The sequence below is a fragment of the Brachyhypopomus gauderio genome, chromosome 12 (genome assembly GCF_052324685.1).
Source record: "Brachyhypopomus gauderio isolate BG-103 chromosome 12, BGAUD_0.2, whole genome shotgun sequence".
NCBI lineage: Eukaryota > Metazoa > Chordata > Actinopteri > Gymnotiformes > Hypopomidae > Brachyhypopomus > Brachyhypopomus gauderio.
The window spans coordinates 15774917-15791681 of record NC_135222.1 but is presented as its reverse complement, the minus strand read 5'-3'; the positions used below and the strand labels follow the sequence as shown (position 1 = coordinate 15791681).

At 41.5% G+C, this 16765-nt stretch overlaps 1 protein-coding gene across 2 annotated transcripts in view; it reads left to right on the top strand.

Annotated features, from left to right (window-relative positions):
* Nucleotides 1–16765, top strand: part of LOC143527906 (receptor tyrosine-protein kinase erbB-4-like) — a 224328-nt gene that overhangs the window by 141622 nt on the left and 65941 nt on the right. For both annotated transcript variants that reach the window (XM_077023281.1, XM_077023280.1), the window contains exons 4-12: nucleotides 4091–4225; nucleotides 7988–8053; nucleotides 10359–10477; nucleotides 11170–11311; nucleotides 11507–11620; nucleotides 12113–12239; nucleotides 13827–13900; nucleotides 14966–15056; nucleotides 16168–16367. In XM_077023281.1, the coding sequence (XP_076879396.1) occupies nucleotides 4091–4225; nucleotides 7988–8053; nucleotides 10359–10477; nucleotides 11170–11311; nucleotides 11507–11620; nucleotides 12113–12239; nucleotides 13827–13900; nucleotides 14966–15056; nucleotides 16168–16367 (1068 nt within the window). The remainder of the gene's footprint in view (nucleotides 1–4090; nucleotides 4226–7987; nucleotides 8054–10358; nucleotides 10478–11169; nucleotides 11312–11506; nucleotides 11621–12112; nucleotides 12240–13826; nucleotides 13901–14965; nucleotides 15057–16167; nucleotides 16368–16765) is intronic.

Here is a 16765-nt window from a genome sequence, read left to right as displayed (position 1 = left end):
TCTCAGTGAGCTTTCAACATCCATAATTATAATCCCTCTAAGGTTCGTAGTTTATTTTTTCCAAGCATATACCACTTCTCCAAATGTTGTTACCAGAGCAGTCCTGGTGGATGAGGCATGTATGATGCATCAAGGAGAGCCTTCACCGTCTTCTTCCCCTAACAGATTCCCTCTGTTATGAGGAATCCCCTAATCCTTCAGCGTGTGGCATTCTTCATCCTGACTCATTGGGAAACAATAGGATTTGGGTTGGCTGAAATGCAATCAGAGGCCTGAAACACAATTACCATTTAGGGCAGTGAAGACAGAGGGGGTTCTACCTCCGCATACTACACAATTACACTAACACCCCCATTTGTCTTGCTAAACCGTCTCCTCCCATCTGACTCAAAAATCTCCTGGAGAGGCTCTGAGGGTTTACATTTGAAATTAAAGGTAGCAATTCTTGAAGTAAATGCCAGCAATACCACCAAGTTCTTCTAATGTCAGTCCTGGAGAACTAAAATGATGTCATTTAATGCTAATGGTTTTCATAGAAATTGTGATAATAACTTATATTTTTCATCTTTTTCTTCTTCTTCTTCTGATTATTATTATTATTATTATTATTATTATTATTATTATTATTACTGCACTTTACTGTATGTAATGACCAGATTTTCAGTTTTCCCTGTTCAGGAGATTTTGCTCTTGCATGAGCTGATTAAACTGTGTTTACCGCTGGAGCTGCATGGTTAGTGTTACGAGTGCATATAAAAAAGCCTCAATTTTCTCCGCTGGATCGGGCCCCATTATGAGCTTTTGCCCTTCAAATGACTCCATAATGTAGTTTTACTCCAGTGCTCTGGCTGGTGTGAGCCCTTTCTCCCTTCTCTGCTTTTAATTTTGCTTGAAAGACAACCCCATCTTTCATTCTTACTTCCTTGTAATATGGTCACATTCAAATTACTGTTATTGGGCAAAGATTTATGAGATTTGTAGTTTACTCTTTAGTCTTTCTTCGAGTCTCTTCCACTATCGTGAATGAAATAATAATGCTTTACATTTAAGCATTGGACTTGGCACTGCACAGTGCAGACACCCAACACACCTCACACACTCTTGATCTGTTGACCCCTCTGTTCTCTGATAAAGGCTTAAGGAATGTTGCTTTCACTCACTCTCTCTCTCTCTCTCTCTCTCTCTCTCTATCAGCTAACACACACGCATGCACACATACACACATTTTCTCTCTCTCTCTCTCTCTCTCTCTCTCTCACACACACACACTGTCTCTCACTCTTTCTTTATTACACTCACCACATTCTTTTTTTTCTTTCTCTCACACACATACTATCTCTCTCTCTCTCTCTCTCTCTCTCTCTCTCTCTCTCTCTCTCTCTCTCTCTCTCTCTCTCTCTCTCTCTCTCTCTCTCTGTCTGTCTCCCCACTCTCTTTAGCCCAGAACCTCTGAGACTACACTTTTATCTTTCCCCACTGAGCTCTCCTTATCTCATAGCGGTGCTTTTGTGAGGGATTACATGAAGTACAGCAGAATACTTGTACTTCATCGATCACTTCCACCCATGTATATACAGTACATGTATATTCATGTGTGTCCGAATGCTGGTGTCTTAGCCAGGTTGCTCTTGAAAAAGTTTTATATATATATAAAATACACTCACCGACCACTTTATTAGGTACACTTGTCCAACTACTCATTAACGCAAAAATGTTAAAATAAAGTTACTTATACATTTGTTTTCATTCAGCTTCAGTATTGTAGACACGATGACTTTGCAAAAGTTCATGCACGTTCAAAAAACCTGCATTCTGCTACATCGTAAGAATGTGGGTTTTCTTTTCAGGACGAATGCTTTATAAATGACATTTTGGACAAATGCACATGCCCTTTGTAGACAGGAGAACACATTAGCCAAATTCATAAAATCTGCTGTCAGATTTAATGAGATGTTAACAGAAAACAGCACCAGGTTTCCTCATCCATAAATGTGGGTTGCAGACGTATTTTAACATTTGTGGAATGTATATAGCTAACGCTCATTTAAATATGTCATTAATGATTCATAAATGAAAAAAAGAAGAAAAAAATCATCTGAATGTTTGAACGTGGACGATCTTATGTGGAACAGTGTTTGGTTGGACAAACAAATCATTATCAAAATTCTGCATACCCTCCCACTTACATAATTGACAAATTAGTTTAAAATGCACATTTTTGCAAGCTTTTGGGGATAGTCAGTGTTTCCAAAAGTCAGAGTCTTTGTACATTACATTATTTGTACTTTACATTATTTGTACTTTACATTATAGTAACTATGTTTATTTGTTTATTTCTTCTAGATATCATTTTAAAATATTTTTTTGTTGTTTATTATCTATGTTTATTTGCAATTCAAAGTATTGGCATTGGCATGTTGTAGTAATCTGATTCAAGGGTATATTGAATTCTGACTTATCTACTGTACTGTCTAGGGTAGTACACAAAAGAACAGTGTCAAGCTGAATGTTCATTTGGTATTTTATATGTAAACTTACCGTCACAATATAAAATCCACAATGCAACACTCACAATATTGTGGGTGGGTAAGAGAACTTTTGTTTAGGCTGAACCTGTCTCAAATGACACTGACAAAAATAATAGTTATAGCATAGTTATTGAACCTGTAGAAGCTGTAAGAGTACATGTCTAAAAGGAGATAATAAAGTTTGTAATGTAAAGTATTTAGCTTCTCATATCAGTACCATGCCTAACATATCAATCCTATTTCTCCACACAGTGTCTTACAGGGTGGTTTTTGCCACTGCAATCAAGATGCCGTTTACTTTCTGTGTAAGACTCTCTTGTGCAGTCTGATTCAGCACCACACACTGAAGTATCAGTGGACACCACATTCTCTTGAGCTGTCTATGCTTTTATCATACGTCAACCATTTTTGCTGTTTTGTTTTTGGTTATTGTTTTTTATTATTATTTGCACACCCCTGCAGCCATTGTTTACTGCAATTAAAAGTGAAAATTAAACATGTGCATTTGGGACAAACTTGTAGATGAACGAAATGCACCGAACGCGGTTTGGTACGTAAATTCGGTGTGTAAACAGGTTCGGTTACAACATCGACAGCAGCCCCGTCCTTGAGCATCCTTCAGGCCACCCAGCGGACAGCCAGCCCGACACAGTCGCTGTTGAGGCATCTGTTCCTCCTCTGGGGAGAACTTACGCCGGCGCAGGAGAGATGGCCAGTGGGTAATGGCGAGGACGACCGTGCTGCTGAAGCCTTTCAGGGCTGTCAGACAGAGAGCAGTGGTGGAGACAGCAGCAATCTATAACCCACTAGCTCCCACCACCCCCCCCCCCCCCCACACACACACCAACTACCACCCCACCCCCACACCCTGTGCTTGCCCCCATCAAGCACCCTAATTGCTCATGCGGAAATCAAGGGCGTGAATTGGACGAGCTGTCCACTTATCACAGCCAATCAGATCTGAACAGATCTCATCAAATCGTGGTTGGAGAGGCTTTTTTTTTTTTTAGAATGGAGACCAAACTGGGACATTTCCTCCTAATGCAGGCTTACTAAGAGAGGTATGAAATACGATGGATATATACTGAACTGAACACATAGACAGAACCTCATTTCTCTGACCCTGAAAGCATATGAAACCCTCATAACTCACATGTGTCAGATGTGCAGTAGAACAGACACCAACTGAGTTTCATAATCTTCACCAATCCCTTACAAACCCCGCTTATGCATAACAGATCTAGCCGATTGCTGATATTTTTCCCTGGAAATCTTCTTTGGGTATTAAAAGGTCAAAGCAATGTTGTGGCTTTGACCACATGTCATTTAGTGTGGTTTTGATTACACATTAAAACCATGTGACCATGACTGGATTATCATTTTGTAGGTCGAAAAGTAGGTTGGAGTATTTTGATATCGGGCAGATGCAGTGGAATAAACATAACTCGACCGTTGATATATTAAGTGTTTCTTATTAAGTAAGTGTCTTTTCTCGGGTAGTATGTCATCATACTATACCATGTAAATTTTTTTCATGTACATTTTTTTCATTGACTCCACAGAAATCTTGAATGGCGGCGTGTACGTGGACCAAAACAAGTTCCTATGCCATGCAGACACCATCCACTGGCAGGACATCGTGAAGAACCCCCACGCTGAGCTGCTTGTGGTTCCTTCCAACAACAGTGGCAATTCATGTGCGTACCTTACGGTGCTCACGTACCCTGCAGCTAATGGTCATAACTGGAGCACCAGGGCCAACTGATCTAGAATCAGCTATGACACCAGTTCATGATAACATTAAACAGTGAACTGGAATACCTGCTACTTGGATTATGAAATTCCTCATAATAATTATTACAGTCTACACTAAACAAAATAACGTCTGAACATGGCTGTTCTGTGGGCTCTTGTGATTCACGTTGTGCAACACATGACTTGCTATTGAAGAGCTTATCAAATCTGGCATGTTGACGGAGTTCATACTGTCATTTGTAAGCAAAAGCCCTGTGGCAAGGTGAAGAACTGCTGTAGTCTTATTTTTTATTTTTTTGTATTTTGAGTCTCTCATGGGATTAATTAAGAATTGGGGAGGCCAAGTGTGTCTCTCACAGTAGTTTCTCCTCGGTTCCTTTGTAATGCATCAACATTATACTTATACAACAAAAACACCCAAAAGTGTTAAAATGGCAAATCATGCCCAATAACAGCCTAAAAGCAAGTAAAAACAATATGAGTTTCACACTGGCCCCAATGGTGTGAAACAATATGCAACTCCATATCATGATTGATTTGTTCATTAATTGATTAGCATCATGAAATTAATTAGTGCAAGGTAAAATTTGAGAAGTTTATGCAGTTGTTTAGGCTTCAGAAAACCCAGGGTTCTAGAAGCTAAAAATGACTCTGTGTGTGTGTGTGTGTGTGTGTGTGTGTGTGTGTGTAGAAGATTGGCAAATTGAGGCCTTTAGCAAAATTGAGTCTTCTGAACCCTTCAGTGAGGGAAAAGCTGACTCTCAATCATGCTCACTGTAATTACCAGACAGGCCATTAACCCCCGAAATGCCACCATGTTTACTGTCTCAACAAGTGCGGGAGGCCGCCCGGCGTGCTGTCCTGCTCTGCGTACATTCAGCCTTGACAGTGACACTGTTTCATCTGTAGCATCACAGCAGCATGGGACACCTGCCCCTCCACGACTGCAACAATTCCAGCCCTAATTGAAAACTGCTGAGGACGCTGTTGTCACACCGACTCAAAGCAACATTTGCTCCCAGAGCAGCAATTAACCGGCAGATTTAGCCCTGTTCCTGGCTAACGCTCAGAAGGGAGGGGGTGGCTGAAAATGGTTGAAGCGCTTTAGAGGAGCGTGAACTCCAGATTTACGCTGTGCTATTAATATGTTGCCCGTGCATCTAAATAGCGTGCCGATTTTATGAGCATCTGTGGAAATTTGGCTGACTGATGCTCATAAAAATTTATTATTAGTTGAATGTTCAAAAGAATACCACTACATTGGGTTACTGTTTAAGGATGAAAATGGTTTTATTGTCAGAAGTTTAAAATAGCTAAGGTTTAAATATTTTCATGATTTTAGATCTATTTTAGGGAACGACATTATAGCTACAATGCATAGTGTGGAGATCATGTGATGTTCACATATGTCACATGAGTTGGAGTTCTGATATTGGGAAATGTGACATGATGGGAGGTTGTACAGTTGTGATCAAATTTATTCAACCCCCACTGAAATAAAGTGTTTTGGCCAGTTTGACATTGATTTTGATCATTTCAGTCATCTTATTTACAATTATATCAAAGAGGCACTTATAAATTAGACAAACATAACATAATATTTATGATGGAATAACCACAAATGTCTTTACTGTGCTCACATCATTATCAGTTTTATTCAACCCCCTAGTGACATTATTTTTTAGTACTTAGTACAACATCCTTTTCCAGTTATGACAGCTTTCAAGCGTGAAGCATAGCTTGACACAAGTGTCTTGCAGCGACCTATGGGTATCTTAGCCCATTCTTCATGGGCAAAAGCCTCCAGTTCAGTCACATTCTTAGGCTTGCGCACTGCAACTGCCTTCTTTAGGTCCCACCAGAGGTTCTCAATTGGATTTAAGTCTGGTGATTGCGATGGCCACTCTAGAATGTTCCAGCCTTTCATGTTCAACCATGCTCTAGTGGACTTGGATGTGTGCTTCGGATCATTGTCCTGTTGGAAGGTCCAACGTCTCCCAAGCCGCAGGTTTGTGACTGACTCCATCACATTTTCCTCCAAGATCTCCTGGTACTGAAGGGAATTAATGGTACCCTGCACACGTTGAAGCTTTCCTGTACCATTAGAAGCAAAACAGCCCCAAAGCATAATTGACCCCCCGCCATGCTTCACAGTAGGCAAGGTGTTCTTTTGTTCATAAGCCTGGTTCTTCCTTCTCCAAACATAGCGCTGGCCCAAACAGTTCTAATTTAGTTTCATCTGACCACAGTACACTGTTCCAAAACCTTTGTGGCTTGTCCACATGACTTTTCGCATACTGCAGTCGACTTTTCTTGTTCTTTGGAGTCAGCAAGGGGGTGCGTCTGGGCGTTCTGGCATGGAGGTCTTCGTTATGCAGTGCGCGCCTTATTGTCTGAGCTAAAACTTCAGTGCCCACATCTGACAGGTCTTTTTTCAGTTCCTTAGCAGTCACGCGGGGATTTTACTCCACATTACGCTTCAGGTAGCGCACAGCAGTCGCGGTCAGGATCTTCTTTCTGCCACGACCAGGTAACGTTTCCACTGTGCCCTTTAACTTGAACTTGCGAATGATACTTCCGATAGTGTCTCTTGGAATATTTAACAACTTTGCAATCTTTTTATATCCATTGCCATTCTTGTGAAGAGCAATAACCTCTTCTCTTGTCTTCTGGGACCATTCTCTTGCCTTCACCATGCTTGGAAACACACCAGTAGATGTCTAGAAGGAGCTGAGTATCACAGTCCTTTTAAATCTGCCTAATTGGTGCTTATCATGCTTGATTGCTGCTCGTTGACATCCACAGATGTTTTCAAAACCTGATGGAAAACACTGGAATGAACCTCTGTTCTTAGGAGTGGTAGTCGTAAAGGGGTTGAATAATTGTGTCAATGAAGAAATCACAAAAAGGCCATTTAATACTTTATGACAAAAAAAATTTATGCTATCTTAGTTGCATTTAGTTCTTTAACAAGTCCTTGTAAGATTTCATTATGAACACAATTACAAATGTGCACTGAATTCCATAAAACCCTTCGCAGCATTGGGGGTTGAATAAATTTGATCACAACTGTAGATGGCTATTGGTGCTGAATCAGCTTTATACTGTGCAAAAACCATAAAACCTCCCAAAACATCTACCAACAGCATCATGCACTAAATGTTCTGAAATTCATGTGCTGTTTGGTCAGCATTAGATATCACAAAACATTAAGTATATGGAAGTTAATGTATTCTGATATTAAATAATATGTACTAACAATAAAAATAATGTACTGGTGGGACAAATTATATAATGTTGGGACATTAGTGGTGGGATAGCCAGTGCAAAAAGTGGTGTGAAGTAACCTTTTGTAGTAATTTGTGAGTCTTCTTTGTAAAGTGATTGAAAAGCAAATTTTTAGGTTGGCCTGAATTGTCCCTATGTTTGTACTTATCAAACAGACTGCGGGTGTGTTTTTCTGTGTTTACGTGAAAGTAGATTTTTATCATGTGAAAGTGGCAGTCAGTGAAGGCATAACCTGCAACATTTATGTAGTTATTATTCTTTAGGTTTGTTTGTTTAAATGAAGCAAGAAATGAAGACAAATTAAGACAATTATTAAGCTAATGATTTTAGTAATAAAACCATTAAAATACATTTTGAATGAAGTGCTATGTTGGGTTCTGGCATTTGAACGGTGTGATGTTGGGTGTGCTCCACAGGCAAACGATGTCATCGATTCTGTAACGGACGATGTTGGGGTCACCAGGAGGATCAGTGCCAGAGCTGTGAGTGTCCAGCCCTGCACAAGCTAATTAATCAAACGCACAGAGTGACAAATGGCCTGGTAACCTTTGTCACTTTGTGGGATTTCGTGTTATTACCTCATCATCACATCCGATGAGTTGCGTTTCGAAATGCCCTTTCAGCTGTCTTTCCAGAACATCCCAAGAGAAATAAATAAATGATCGTGCTAATGTCTGATGTGTTTAGGGACATCGTTTTGGTTAATAATTTAACAAACCATCCTCAAGAGCATTTAACCACACCTCAAAACAACATCTGAAAAGCCCACAAAAGCTCCGTAAACATCACTAGAAGGCAGCTTGGATTACAGACATAACATGCATAAAACAGCCAGTTTCAGACTAAACAACCGAGCCTAAAACTGTGTTTTCTGCATTTCAGCACTTTATTGTCCTCTGTTTGACTTCACAAATAGTCTATCTAATCTAATAGTCTATCTAATTATTTTACTCTATTTTATCCTACAGCAATGCTGGGCTTTGATATTTGTGGGCCTTACATGCTGAGTTTCATTACCAGAGATAGAAAAAATTTTTTAATAAAGGGGCGATTTTTCACCATCTGCTCCTTTTCTGTACTGACCTGAGGACAGTGACCTGTGACTGGTTGAGGAGCACTCCCTGTTAGAGTCACAGTTGCTGTGATGACCTGCAGGCGAGGTTGGGGACTGGCGATTTTCATCCCTGCTGCAAAGGCGCTAATTACTGGGGGAGCCTGAAACAAAAGAGGGAAGATTAAGAGAGAGAGAGAGAGAGAGAGAGAGAGAGAGAGAGAGAGAGAGAGAGAGAGAGAGAGAGTGAAAGCACAGAGGTAGAGAACAGGAGACTGAGAGAAGACAGGATATGGGGACAGTGGAAGGAATGTGGAGATGGGGACAGGGAGAGAATGTGGAAGTGGGGACAGTGGAGAGAATGTGGAAGTGGGGACAGTGGAGTGAATGGGGAGATGGGGACAGTGGAGTGAATGTGGAGATGGGGACAGTGGAGTGAATGGGGAGATGGGGACAGTGGAGTGAATGGGGAGATGGGGACAGTGGAGTGAATGTGGAGATGGGGACAGTGGAGAGAATGTGGAGATGGGGACAGTGGAGAGAATGTGGAAGTGGGGACAGTGGAGAGAATGTGGAAGTGGGGACAGTGGAGTGAATGTGGAAGTGGGGACAGTGGAGAGAATGTGGAAGTGGGGACAGTGGAGTGAATGTGGAGATGGGGACAGTGGAGTGAATGTGGAGATGGGGACAGTGGAGTGAATGGGGAGATGGGGACAGTGGAGTGAATGGGGAGATGGGGACAGTGGAGTGAATGGGGAGATGGGGACAGGAAGAGATGTCACGAAGGCAAGAGAGACATCGCAGTCATGACAACCTCTCCCAGGATGTGTGTGGAGTGCTTCACCCTTTACAGTTTAATTAGAGTGAACTCAAAACTGGATAAAACAAAAACAAAAAACAGATTAACAGGACTGGCTCTGGGCGACAAATAACAGCATGAAGAGGTTGACTTTGATTCTGCCGTTTATTCTACTTAATAAGGAACTAATTACATTTCCTGCGGTTTTATCAGACGGTTTGGTGGCTATAGTACGCAGACTCTTGATTGTAAAAAGAAACTCTAAATTTAGGATTACTCTACTGAGTTTATACCACTTATACCACAAATATATCGCTCTTTTATTCATTAATAATAAAAGTCCTCGTTAAGTGACATGACCTCTCAAAGCAGTGTCAACTAAAACAGTTCTTCCGTTTATATCACCTGACGCTCTCAGATTAACTCCTTGAAATGGAAACAATTATAAGCGCACCTTAGCAATCGGCTGGAGGGTGTAATTCACACATGGATGCATTTACCAGAAGAATCTGTATTTTATTTTCCATAAGATACACTGAAGTGGACCCATGACTACATTATCCACACTAAACACAGCATAGATGACATGCACCAAGTGATGTACACAAAAAATCTGGATACATCAAAGAAAAGACATCAACACACCCATTTCTAAGTGTATTCATCTTCTCTCATTTCTAATGTATGTCTTAAAAACTTTAACATGACTGAGTGAAGATGGTGTGTGGTGTTGTAGTGTGAATAATTCACTTTAATGCTTTAATTTTTACTATTGAGGATTGCATAATTGCATGTTTGGTTGTAAGAGAGATGCTCCAGTAACACGGACTGTGTGTGGTTGCCTGGTCATGAAGACGGTGTGTGCTGTATGAATTATAAACATGTAAGGGTTTGAGTTTTGATGCTCCAATAACACGGGCTGTATGTTGTTGCCTAGTGACAAAGACGGTGTGTGCCGAGCAGTGCGACGGCCGTTGCTTCGGGCCCTACGTCAGCGACTGCTGCCATCGGGAGTGTGCTGGAGGCTGCTCTGGACCCAAAGACACCGACTGCTTTGTGGGTTGTCTCTCATGCTGCCACTGCCTAGACGTCTATCTGCACACCTTTCCACTGCATAGCCTAATAGACATAGCTAAATTTACATCTAGCACTGGATGCATGCAAAGCCTAGTTCTAGTGCAGTCAGTTTAAGACTAGGTTTAATGTAGTCTACTCTTAAGGAGCTGATTTGCTCATGCTTTCTCTGGAAAACTAGCTGCAATCAGATCATATGACTTTTATGTCAGTAGTGTATAAGTGTTCGGTACTGGAAGGCATAAGCAGTATATAAGCATTTCATCAACATAATGAAATTGTGTGAATTCGATGGGTCTCTGTTACTCAGAAATGTGACCACATTGTGAAAATATTGTGCTTATTATTTACAGTTTCATGAGCTTCGATTCCTCCTGGTTATTGCTGCTCTTCGCTGTTGGTCGTATACCTGCCAAAAGTTTTAATTAGAACTGCATTTCACCCTTCTGCTTCGTGACTTGGATCAATTGTTCCAATTTTACTCACATTTTCATCCCAAATTGAACAATAAGTTGTAGGTCACGACAAAACAAACCCTTAAATGGTCACCACAAGTATGATTAATGAACTATAGGAAGACATATTCTAGATAGTAATATAATTACTTCATCTTGGTTTTCAGGCCCAGTAATCTCTACTTTAATCTTTTCATTATTTGTTGCTGTCTGACACAGGCCTGCACCAGCTTCAACGACAGCGGCGCCTGCGTTACCCAGTGTCCTCAGCCTTTTGTTTACAACCCAACCACCTTCCAGCTGGAGCACAATCCCAAAGCCAAATACACATACGGGGCGTTCTGCGTCAAGAAATGCCCGCGTGAGTCAACTTTCAACTTTTCGCTATTAGTGTTTTAAGGTTTTTAGGTTTACCCTGAAATGTTATTAGTTTTTATTGTGGCATGTCAAAACTGAGTTCTACGGCTGGCAAAGGTGTAAATCTGACCAGCAGTCCTTGATGTTCCGATGCTGTATTTAATTTTATTTAAGACACATCACTGTGCTCCCCCCACAGACAACTTTGTGGTGGATCACAGCTCCTGCGTGCGGGCCTGCCCCAGCAACAAGATGGAGGTGGAGGAGAACCGTGTCAAGATGTGCATCCCCTGCACCGACATCTGCCCGAAAGGTGAAGCTCCACCCTCCAGTGTCATGTATCAGCCAGGCCGTCCCCTTATCTCATATGACTGTGCTTTCTGCACAAGTGGAAATGGATTGTGGTTGATGGCGTCAGGACATCATGTGATATCCTACTAGATACTGGAAAATGTAGTCCATGAATGAGTCCATTGACTCAGTACAGGCAATAGGTGAAACTGAGAAAGGAGGATTAGAGTCAACATGAGCCGTGTTGTTGACAGTAAATGTGACAAGATGAAAATAATGACATCTGTAGAATTTTTAAATTCCCTCAAGCTGTCAAATTAAAAGTGACATTTTAGTAGTTTTTGGGTAACAAACCAAGGCAATGAATTCTGTAATGGTTTGATGGTCACCAGAGTTTGACTAACATGTCTGGCGTTCATGAAGGTCATGTCTGTCTCGCTGACTTCAGGTAATTGGTGCTGTTTTCTCACAGTTGCATGAGCCTGCATTGTGTTTGCTTGGCCATGTCTTTCAGTGTGTGACGGCATCGGTACAGGGAGCTTGCAGATGGCCCAGACTGTGGACTCCAGCAACATTGACAAGTTCCTGAACTGCACCAAGATCAACGGCAACCTGATCTTCCTCATCACTGGGATCAAGGGGTGAGGTCACTTCCTGTTCTCACTGCCTTTTTAACTCCACCCTTGTTAACCCTAACCCTAACCCGATCTTAGTCATCACCGGGATCAAGGGGTAAGGTCACTTCCTGTTCTCACCTCAACACATATCATCACCTCCTGTACATAAAGTAGCATTACCAACACATCGATTCCAGTGTTCGATTATAACCTAAATGTATATATATATATATTTTTTCACTTTCGATAGTTAGGTTTCATTCCGTCTGTATGTTCTGAACTTACTGAGGGCAGAGCGTTGGATTTCTGTCAAACTGGACCAGTACACATTCCTGTGAATTTGATTTATGTTGACATTCATCTCAGCTTCACAAATGACATGCATTCTTTTTCTACACTGTACATAATTTTGAACAGAATTTTGCAGTTGGACCTCTGTGACTGGGACAACAGTCAAAACTCATGCCCCCTTTCCACTTCTGTCGACACTTTGCAAATTACCATATGGAATTACCATATGGAAATTACCAAATTACCATATGGAATCTTTTTTCTCATATTTACAAATACCAAACTGAATTCCAACACTGTGCTTGCACCGTTTTATGCAGACGTCTAGGCCTTGTTTACACTGTTCATTTTGTTTAAATTACATTTTGTAAAACAAGGTTGATTTCAAATATCCCAATTAACATTAGATACAGGGTTGCCAACTTTTGACGTTCGCTTGGAGTGAGATTTTAACCTGGAGGAGGTGGCGAGTGTAAATTGTTGAGGGGGGGGGAGGGGGGGGGGGGGTGTCGAACATAAGTTGTTGAGCGGGGGGGGGGGGGGTTAAATGGACAGTAGTTGCAAAATGGAAATAAATGGAAATAAAAGTTGTTATATCGCAATCTATCGATCGCCGGTGGTTGGCGCCAGAGCGAACTAGTAACTCATTGAATCATAGATGTGGATCAGAGGTAAATAAACTGGATTTTTTTTTTCAGCGTGAGATATCGGAAGTGTGGCGTGAGAGCGTGTGACTCAAATGCGTGTGTCTCACGCTCAATGCGTGAGAGTTGGCAACCCTGTAGATATACCCAAAAAGCTACCATTCTGATAGCTTGTGAGCTAGTTTGCTAGCTAGCATGATCCATATGATACGAGCTGCTATGGAAATGCTTGTAGCCACATCCAAACAGAAAGAGTTTATGCAAATTGCGTGTGATGATTCAGTGATTCTAATAAATATAAAAATAAAAAAAGTCATGATTAAAAAAACAAGTTGAAGTGCACCTCACATGAAATAATAACCATATAAACATATCCTTAGTGTATGTGTCTGCCATCTTTGCAGTTACAGGTCTGAGTGCACACTGAAGGTTCACCCACCTCTTTATTTTATTACTATATCACTCTTGTCAGCTGACATGTGGTATGACTTACAGTCTTTTAGGACACAGCTGGTTCAGCTTACAACCTACTAACCTTTCTGCCACCCCACATCCCAGGATGCCACTTCCAATGTGTCCTTTTCTGACTGGAGGTGGCGTTCTGGCTAGCTCGGAGGTGAGGTGCTGTCACGTTCTGGTCTCACATCTGATCTCTCTCCTCTTTGCTCCATAACAGAGACATGTACCATGGTATCGGGGCCCTGGACCCAGAGAGGCTGAGTGTTTTCCGCACAGTCAGGGAAGTCACAGGTGAGCTCCTTGGTAAGACCTCTGCTATGCTCTGGGATCTCCAAGAAGCTGGCAAGTGGCTTTGTGAACATAAGGCATTATCTCCTAGACAGATTCTCACAAAATCACACAAGATTCACGCCGATGTTGTGAAGCGTGAAATGACCAGGTGTGCATTCCACATAAACTGAGCAACATTCCAGAGATGGGATCTGTACACATGTCATGGTTGTACATGATTACACGTGCACAATGTCGGTACATTGGCAAAGCACGAACATGGCAACCCAGACACGTAATTCTTGTGCTGTGTGTAGCATCGTGCTGTAGCTGAGCACACCATATACAGTATAACTGTATAACCAAGAGTTTTAACTTTAACTCTCCATCCCTTTATTGCCTTCCCTTTATTGCTGTTTTATATAACAATCACTTTTATTGTCATTTCATGTCCTGTGCAGCATTGTAAAGTTTTTGTTTGTTTGATTACATCTAATTGGATGTAAAAGGTTTGACATGCCATATCTGCAACTGAGGCCCTTTGTCACATTTAACTCTGTGCCAAATGGCTAATGGGGTGAAGCAGTATCCTCATAATGAAAATGCCAGGAAGAAGAAAGAGTGGGGGGCATTCCCTACACCATTCCCCCGAGCCCACCATCCCCACACACTTATCTGCTGAAGTCGTGTCGATCATTAACGCTTGTCGTGCAGTGCGCTAGCTGGAAACTAATGAAACCCGTTTCTTTTACTTACTGTTTAAATTTCTTTATGAGTTTGGGGTTTCTGGCTCTACGCAGAACATGTTTCTTTTAAATGAGCTCACTTTGCAATCACGATGCTAGAAAAGCGTCAGTATGCAAAGAGCCACCCTGGGGTGGTTTAAGTGTCGTCGTTATTTTTATTGCATCTTCATTTGTTGTTCTTATAATTTTATTTCTTTTCTTTATTTTCACACCTCTGTCTCAGAGATACTGTATCTGCATGATGTCTGGTAACAGTATATGTGTGTGCTTTGCAAAGAAGCTTTGAACGGAAGACCCTTTCCAGTGCATTTTAACTAAGCCAATTATTCTTAATTTTTAGGTTTCCTAAACATTCAGTCATGGCCAGAGAACATGACAGACCTGGGTGTTTTCTCCAACCTCGCCACAATTGGAGGAAGATCCCTCTACAGGTGAGGGTACATGCCAACCCTAGAAAACTGCATTTAGATCATGAGAAACATCAAGCTGAGAAACTTCAAGCAGAGGAACATCAGGCATCCATCTCTATAGATTTGTTGACTTTGTCATTATATCTTCAATAGGACTCTTGATTCACCTCTCAGAACCGAGATGAAGGTCTCCATCCATCCTGCCCATGTCCCGCATGCACTTCTTGGCAGGCCATTATTTGCATGATTGCATATGCAGGATCTAACAAATCAACTCTGTCCTTTACCCTGGCTTCTGTCTCCAGCCGTCCATGTGCATTGCCGGTAGTATTAATTACCATAAGTAATTATTCAGAGTTATTCGCTAGGATGAATCAGTGCAAATGTGGGGCACCCATTGGCCGAGCCACATGAACCCACACCCACCGGGTTCTGCTTGGGTCCTGCTTGGGTCCTGCGTGGGTCCTGCTTGGCTAGAGGCATTCTGGCTCTTCTCCAGAGTAGCTTGGAAAGCAAAGAGCAGCACTGGTCGTGCTGACGCTGATCATACTAATGAAGCAGTTTGTCCTGTTCAGCCTCCTCTCGCCTCCCCTTCAAACAGACCCTTTGATGCACTGAAAGTTTCCTTTGATTAATATGCTGGCTTTTTAATATATATTGCTGGTTTATGTTTCCTGATCTCATTGGTTCCAAGTAAGGGTTTTTTTTTAATTGAACTAGGGTCATGTCTTGGACTTTGTTGATTTCAGCATGAAGTTTATTAAGGTTTATGCCTTAGAAATGGAAAGGTTCTTAAATAGGCAGGGGAACATTTCTGTGCCTCCTTCAACTCAGCAGTTAAACTAAATTAATAAGTGATTCATTAACTAGTTCACAGTATCATGTGGTGTAAGTAGATGGTAAAGTAGATGGTAATCAGTAGTTTCTGTAGTAAGACTCAGAATCAAGAATCAAGATTTTAAAACATGTTTTAAAGTACCAGTGATTTCTTGACAATATGATACAATTCAAACTCTTTGATCCATACAATTAGATTTGGTGTTGGGGGCAAAATGTAACACTCACCCCTGGGTGAGGTCGGTACCGGGAAAATGATCTCCTCCTTCTCTTATTCCCCTTCGCTCCTTTTCAGCGGGATCTCTCTGCTGATCCTGAAACAACGCTGGATCACCTCCCTACAGTTCCAGTCCCTGCAGGAGATCAGCGCCGGCAACGTCTATATCACCAACAACAGTCAGCTCTGCTACTACCAGACCGTCAACTGGACGGGCCTGTTCCGCACACCAGGCCAGAGGGCCCTGCTCAAGAGCAACAGGGACCCCCGCGAGTGCAGTGAGTCTGCCTACTTAATGAAAGCTTAACCTCATTTCAAAACATGCGTCCTTCTACATCACTGATGTTGTATACTTCAAATGCTTCTAATTTGATTGGCTTTTGTAATTATTCTTTTGTAATTGGTACAAGTCATTTCCATGACATAAACAGCCCATTGGCAAACAATTTGGTCTCATTTTACTTGCTAAATGCTTCAAGTAACAATTGAAAATAACTCGAAAACAGGATGCTCTGAACAAACCTTTTATTGCCAGACAGCAGCAATGTTTTGCTTTTTATTGTTCTTTGTCATTGATAGTGTGTAAAAGTAGATTCTGCTTTCTACTGGTGGCTAGCTTAATAAACTAAAAAGTGTTTCCTGTTGGACTGATACAATTGTCCACAGATGCGTAGAC